The sequence below is a fragment of the Etheostoma spectabile genome, chromosome 2, assembly GCF_008692095.1.
Source record: "Etheostoma spectabile isolate EspeVRDwgs_2016 chromosome 2, UIUC_Espe_1.0, whole genome shotgun sequence".
NCBI lineage: Eukaryota > Metazoa > Chordata > Actinopteri > Perciformes > Percidae > Etheostoma > Etheostoma spectabile.
The window spans coordinates 12364065-12371834 of NC_045734.1; the positions used below are offsets into that span (position 1 = coordinate 12364065).

Here is a 7770-nt window from a genome sequence, read left to right on the forward strand (position 1 = left end):
GTTGCCGTTTGTAGACCCTGGGCTGTCTACAGAGACCGTGCTTTTTTACAGTGTGTTCTGGGGACAGTCAGCTCGCGGATAGTGAGGAGATGTTTGCTGTATGTAACAACAAATTGTGTAGCCAAAAACACGTGTGACATCGCTTAGAGCACCTTTAATGTGCATTCCAAATATGCATTTGAAGGAATGTAACTATCCAGGAAGTTTGCATTCCTGTGACACACAGAGGTAATAGGGAGGTGGTAGGGATGAGTGGTTGACCTACACAGCACAGGACTTTGACACCAGAGACCAGTGATTCATGTTGTGCTTCCCTTATGTTAGTTGTAGACTAAAAAACATTTTGTTCATGGTTAAGGGGAAGTTTTGGTTAAATGGACAATTCAGCAATTTCCACCCTTATCTCTATCTGTACATGTGGGCACAGCTGGCACTTAGTACTGATTGGACATTTACAGTAAAGGTGCCAAATCTTCCCTTTAGATGTTTAAAACGTTAACAAGTCCTGTCTTCTGCTTCAAGTCATTGTTAACTTTTCCAATATTTAACCAAAATCAGAATCCAAGTGATTTTAGTGCCTACATGTAATCATGCAACTGTTTATAATGCACTAGTTGCTATATGTAAATTGTAAAGCAAAAAAAAAAAAATTCTGTCAGTGAATGTTTTGCAAATTACAACTTTGCTGATTAATAAAAACATTTGATGACTTGTTATTTTGAATTAAAAAAAACTTAGGGCAACAGTACGTTTTAATAAAATGTTTTGGCTTTTGCATATTAGTGTGTACACTATACATAAGATACAGGGTTTGTTCAACTGTTTTTTTTCCAGTCCATCAAGTGTGTTACACTGTTGTATTACATAGATAGTTGTAGGCAGGCAGTCAGTGTTGATGGTATTGATGGATATAGTGCCAGTACAAGGATACAAGTAAAAGTAAAAAAGCACTTCCTTATGTGGATAACAAAGCATAATCATTATCAAATAGTATAGCATGTTTTTATTTGCAAATTAATAAACATATTTGTTAGTAGACAAGGTTGACCTGAGGGATTTTATTTTAAATTGTTTTTTTTTTATAAGCAAGTTTTGGTGGGACTCATTTTCATTCTCTTTCTTCAAGTTAACTAATGGGTAGTCATTTACTGGATAAATGAAGAAACATAAATCTAGAGCTGGGGCAAGCCCCAAGTATGGTTGACTCAATATTTTGTGTATTAAAAAACTCATAAGCATGTGAGATTTATTACTTTTTATCCAAAGTAAATCAGCTTCAAAGCTAATATGTTTTTCTCGTCTACTCCCATTTGTTTCCCACTGCTCATTTGAATTTATATGTGAAATGCTTTGGAGATTTTGATTGCAAGGTACAGTGAGCTAGTATGTACAGTGTTTACTTCAGCTTCTTTTGAGTTCTTCTGTTAATTATGTTTATAATAGTCATTTGACTTTGTAAGTGTAATACTTTGTAGCAACATTAGCAGCACTTTATATTAGTCATATAGACCTGAAAAAACAATTTGAAAGCACATGGATGACTAATGCAGTCAGATATGCAGAGCACTCAATAGGAACACTCTCTTTCTTGATATGTTCTGTAATTGGCCAAAGTCTCCTGTCTCGTGTTAGATTTTCTAAAGCCTGAAAACAGAGTCAAAGAGGAAAGTAACTCTTGAATTATAATTCATTAAAGATTATTATGGAATGTTTGCCTAACAAACTACTAGATTTTCTACTAGTCTAGGACTAAAAATCATATCTCTGTGTTTTTCGGTTGAATGGCGATACACGATGAATACCTCCTATATTTTTTTACAAAGAGGGCTAAATGTTCAGTACATACAGTGCGAATATTACTCACAGAGTGACGGCTGACTCATTATGAATGGGTCCAGTACAGGTCAATTGGCGGGTCAGCGGAATCACACACGTCGTGTGTATGAAATGTCTGTATGATCACTGCGCTGCATTTTTATGACCTATGATATTCTGGCCATGGGTCACATCTCTGGCCCAGGTCCAGCAGCTCCGTCTCACATGCTATTACTCTACAAACTGAATTTAGTTGCATTCAATAACTTCTTCTGTGTTTTTCACCTTGGCCGAGTTACCAGCAGAAACACTGGTACAAATACAGGTTTGCTTCTCATGCTTAACAATATACAGCTGTGTAAATAACAATTAAAACTGTGGACAAATGTCAGAAGTGTGGACCGGCGCTGTCACCGCTGTGTCTCTCCATGTTGTTGGGAGCGAGCCATGTGTGAGTGAATGGGGTTGGGGCTTGCTCTATCCTCTGTGACTGTCCACATCTAGAAACTAAGCTGCGCGGTGCTGGGAACAACGCTGGCACATGATCAGACAGTGGTTTACGGAGCGGTAGATTGGCTTTGCAAAAAAAAAAAACCCGGAGCATTCAATGAACGAAATGACGCATTTAAAATATTGCTTGATCACGCAAATTTGATCGTGGGAAGCCAAAATCGTGATTGTGATTAAAACTTGATTAATTGTGCAGCCCTACTAACAACACCAAAAAGAAACTGCCTACGTCACGAGTTAACCAAAGCTAAAATATTTCCCTAACCCCAAACTAATTTTGTTGCTTAATAATCATTCACCTCAACCATTACTCTACAACTTGTGTGCAGTAAAAAAACCAGGCTGTTCTAACAAACTATTAAAGCAATGTATTTTGTGAGCATTCTCGTATTATTTGCTGCATACACCACGATGACAGCTGCTTTAAAGCCTTCACACAGGAGTATGTGTTCCTTGGGAGGGTTTTAATCCAAACCACAATCTTTTTCCTAAACTTTACTAGTCGTAAAGAAGAAAAAAAAACTCTCTTCTTCGCCTCCCTTTTCCATGTCATAGAACTGTTATTAAATAGGATTACAGAGACATGTATGGGTTACTTGGCTTTAGATTGAACCTCCACATCTGAAAAGCCTGAACACAAACACTTTAAATTCTACTCTCAAACCTGATGGAGGGGCTCAGACAATAGTAACTGCAGGCCAATTGCTTGCACTTGTCTCTCCTGGGGAACATTGGTATCTTCTAACAAAAAAAAAAACACCTGTAGATATTTGCAATGTTCAATGATAAGACAAATGAAATCTGTTATACCCTGGGCATCTCTCATGATGCCTGCTTCCCCCCTGCTATGTTACAGTAAAATTGCCATTGTCATGACATGATATGGAACTGACCAGTAATTCATTCACCATCTCACAAACATATTAATTCTCTTATAGCAGGCAGGCTACAGCTTATACTGTATGTCATGTATTTATTCTGTACAAAAACCAAAGCTGTTGTTTTACAAAAGGGTAAGTGTAGGACTTGTTCTTGGCTGGCACCCAGTAACTTTCTGTAATATTGTCACATTGTTTTGTTACATTCTATATCTCAGCCCAATAGCACCAGGAATCCTGCTGCAGGACTCTTGGGTACAGTACAATATCCATTTTTATTATATTATTATTATAGTTTTTGTCCCACTGTTCTTTGTATTGCAGCAATCATGAAACATCAAAGTGGTAAAAAGTGACAAGACATCCTCCCTTTGAGGTCTGCTCTACTGTATGTAAATTGCAATGTATTCTCTTTGCTCTGTCTGATCCCATTTGTGTTGGCTTTTCAAGTTTGATCCAAGTATGAAAACCACTAAATGGTCTCCAAATTGTGTAAATATACAGCATATTCAAAAACAAATCTACTTGCACATGTACAGTATATCATGTCCTGTATATTAACTAGGTGCAACTGATTTCCAGAAAACTTGATCAAACTCTGCGTCTCGTTTTGTTCTGCCTTTTATTTGAAATTGGTCAAAACATTGCTGATGTATAATTCATTTTTTTTCCCTCCAATTGATTTTTTTCTAAAGCATATTGTGGTTTCCATCTTTATTCAATCTACTTTATAAATCCTGCAATCCTGTCTTTCAGCAACCTATAGTAGAAAAAACCTTTGCCAAAATTGAATCATATTTTTTAACCTTACTACACAATTACCTTAAACTCCATCAGTTGAAATTAAATAAACAGAAAGAAAGCTACAAGAAAAAGAGTATTTGTTTTGCTCAATGTTGCTCTCTTTTAGTTGTTATTCAAGTCCACTTGCTTTCCTCAGGCAGACAATTGCTGGATGTGGAATGGGTAAACGTGATTGGCAATCTTATGGTTCCCTCAGTAGTTAGTCTTTCTTCTCTCCTTTGTCCTCTGGGAAATGATCTCTGCATCAGGAAGTTTGAGACATGAAGAATTAATTAGTTTATCTAATGATCATTCTGTTTGATCCCAAATCAAAACAAACCAGTCAAAGACCAGTCTGTTCCAGGGGTAAGTTGGTCGAAATAATACGACTTTAGTATGACATTTTAATTCTTATTATTTATTGGCTACCTTAAGGGCCTTATATTTCTTTTTTGAACACCAGACATGACATACTGACAGGTTAAATTCTTTCAGACAATGTTGCGTGAATACCACTCTATAAATGATAGCCTGTCCCCTCTAATACAAATGTGTACTAAGCTGCAAACCTAAAAATCCTATTTTTTTTAAAAGGCCAACCTTCCAATAAAGAAAGGATTCATTGTTGTGTTTTTTAATCAGTACCATTAAAAATACAATTCTAGCAACCAAGAAGATGCCATAAGATGACATATTAATTTATTTATTTACAAAAGACCTTTAGTTGAATTAACCTACGACTTATTTCCATTCCATTACCTAAACTAACAATATGGCACACTCATGTAATTTTGTTTAGCTTTTGCTCTTCTTTTGTTTGTTTTATTATGACGCATTTTGTAACAGTGTAACATATTCTGCAAAGAATACATGTAAAAACACAAACCCATTACACTTCCATTGTTTCTTTGTTGTTCTGCCCTATTTGTGCACGAGTCAGGCTTTTACTCTCATTCTCATTCTGAATGATGCTGTTTTGGGCCTATATGTAATTTGTAATAATAATAGAGTGAAACAAAATGTAATTTCCCTCCTGGGGATCAATAGTATATAAAAGTATGTCCTTCAAGAATCCAACCTTAATAAGGAATATTATGTGTGGTACAAATTATATGTAATATGGATTGTATTGAGTTCTCTGGCAGTCCAAATATGGAATGGTTTATTAAGACCCAAGAGCACTTAGCAAATGTGTTTCTCCTCCTCAAGTTTATTACCATATTTAGCCTATTAAGAAACTGGATGTGTCTTGATGGTACAGCTTAGCCTTTAACCGGAGAGTACACAATTTTCAACACTTGGTTCTGTCTGTGACATGAATAGATCCCACTGTGTCTGTAGCCAGTGCCTGATATCTTATTTATTTGTGCAGTAGACCTCCATTGTCGAAATGGCATGTGTTGTCATTATAACAAAATATGAGCACTGAAGTGGAGTTTGAGTCAGTCCCACATGCACTGTCCTGCTGCCATAATATTGAGAGATGGACTAACGCATTGCTGGTTTTGGGATTTGCTGACAATAATAAGAATCTAGATTAAGATAGCATTGTCCTTTAAAGTAACACTCCAATAACATACAGTATTATTTACATAAGAATCACAGTATTTCTCAATTAGAAGTTATTTGTGCTGTGTAGCCAAGCTTTGGGAACATAATGAGTTGTTCAAGTTACCTTATTACATGAGTAATGCTCATGTATGTTCTGCCATCCTCTAACACCTGGGATCTGAATGTGTAAACTGAATTTAGTTTAACTACTACAGAACTGTAGACGCTGATACAATCCATCCATTTAAAATAAACACAACACTGGACTCTTCACCTTTCCCTCTGATTGTCACGATTCATTGCTGCAATACACTGTTGGCAATGGAGCATGTCAAACGCAATGGAAAGATTTACACTGCACCCATAACGACTACTTTGTTTTTAACGTCTTTTAATTAGTTTCTTCACATCCCTTTCAAACCTGATTTGTGTCTTCTTGAGAGAATCAGATCCTTCATTTAATGTCAACACTGTCATTAAACAAAAGTACTGACTGACTGCTTCACAACTGTTTAGCAGCCACCTAGCACAGTTTACAGCATGGCTTGTGTAATGTCATAAACTTTTTTGGAAAAAGCATTCAACACAGGGATTGCCAGGACATCTGTTGGGATTCCAGGAAGGACGCAATGTCTGTTTTGTCTCTGGTAGTGTGCCTCTGCAGCCTTCCGCTGAGGAGCCACACACTATTAAACAGTAGATTGTGTTCCCAGCTACCACCCAGGGACAATACACAGCAGTTCATTATCTTCACATTCAGTTAGAAAGAAAGATTAAAATATAGATAGGTAGATAGATAGATAGATAGATAGATAGATAGATAGATAGATAGATAGATAGATAGATAGATAGATAGATAGATAGATAGATAGATAGATAGATAGATGGATAGATAGTCTTCCTTTTTTGTTATTGAGTAGGTGGTCTCATTTTACTATTTGAATTATTGTGTTTTATGTTATGTAGTGTGTTGCTTTGCATTTTTTTTGTTTTCTGTTTGTTCTGGGGCCCCATTGAAAATGAAATGATACGTTTCAAAGAGTAAATTCTAATAAATCATAATTGATTTGAGTTTAGATTTTATTATTACCGTGCCACTGTGCTTCAACGTTTTCTGGCGTACTGGATATGTTCATGCGACAAAGCCCTCCAGACATGGACATGTTATAAGATGAGAAGGACTTGAACATACTGTCCTGCTTTCCATTACAATTTTGAGATGCTTCACCTACCTAGGTGCTACCAAAATGCTGCAATGAAGAAATGGGCTAAAATTACAAGCTCCACATTCTTTCCCACAAATATGTATTGGTTTTAAAGACCATGACATGTTGGCAGGGGTGTTTCCTTTTGTAATTTCCTCTGGCTTGCGCATTGCTATTCTTCACTCTGTCTCTCTCAATCCTTCCAGGAATTCTTAACACAAATAACAATGACAGCGTGTGCATAATTTCCATCATTGCTCTCTCTTTCCTCTTGCAGGTGGTGAAGATGATGATCATCGTAGTGGTGACCTTTGCCTTCTGCTGGCTCCCCTATCACGTCTACTTCATTGCAACAGGTCTCAACAAAGGTCTGGTTAAGTGGAAGTACATCCAGCAGGTTTACCTGTCAGTGCTGTGGCTGGCAATGAGCTCCACCATGTACAACCCCATCATCTACTGCTGCCTCAACAGCAGGTGGGTAACTACAGGGGGGTGTCGACAAACTAAAACATGGAATGTTACAACTGAACATACTGTAAGGCTGCTAATAAATAAGAGAAACAAGAGGGATTGATTGTATTCTTACACATCACTAAGTGTAATTAAGTGCCATTGCATGTTTTACTAGAAGTTAGGCATGGATCCATAATCTTTCAACATAACAAGATCAGTTGCATGTTACATTCTCTCCGTTCATCCCTCTGAGTTGATCTCAGATCTAGAGTATCTGAAATGATGAAATGTGTTTTAAGGATTTGTAGATCTGAAAGTCAAAAAGGACATTTTTATGAATTGAATTTGATCATGTTTTTGTAGTGCATTCAGATCTCAAGCACTGTCAGCTTACTGTGAGTACTCTCACAGTGACAACTGCACACAATTTACATCTTTTTCATCACTACACAAACAGTTTAAAATGTGCTAATAACTGCAGTATTTTTGTGTAGTATTGTATACAGTAAACGTTGCTTCTCAACTTATTAACCCTACGGTTGTCCTCGGGTCAAATTTGACCCCTTTAAAAAATG

At 36.7% G+C, this 7770-nt stretch overlaps 1 protein-coding gene across 1 annotated transcript in view; it reads left to right on the forward strand.

The window, feature by feature from the left end:
• Window positions 1-7770, forward strand: part of tacr3a (tachykinin receptor 3a) — a 19757-nt gene that overhangs the window by 7173 nt on the left and 4814 nt on the right. Inside the window, exon 4 of the mRNA XM_032531927.1 lies at window positions 7020-7216. Within this exon, the coding sequence (XP_032387818.1) occupies window positions 7020-7216 (197 nt within the window). The remainder of the gene's footprint in view (window positions 1-7019; window positions 7217-7770) is intronic.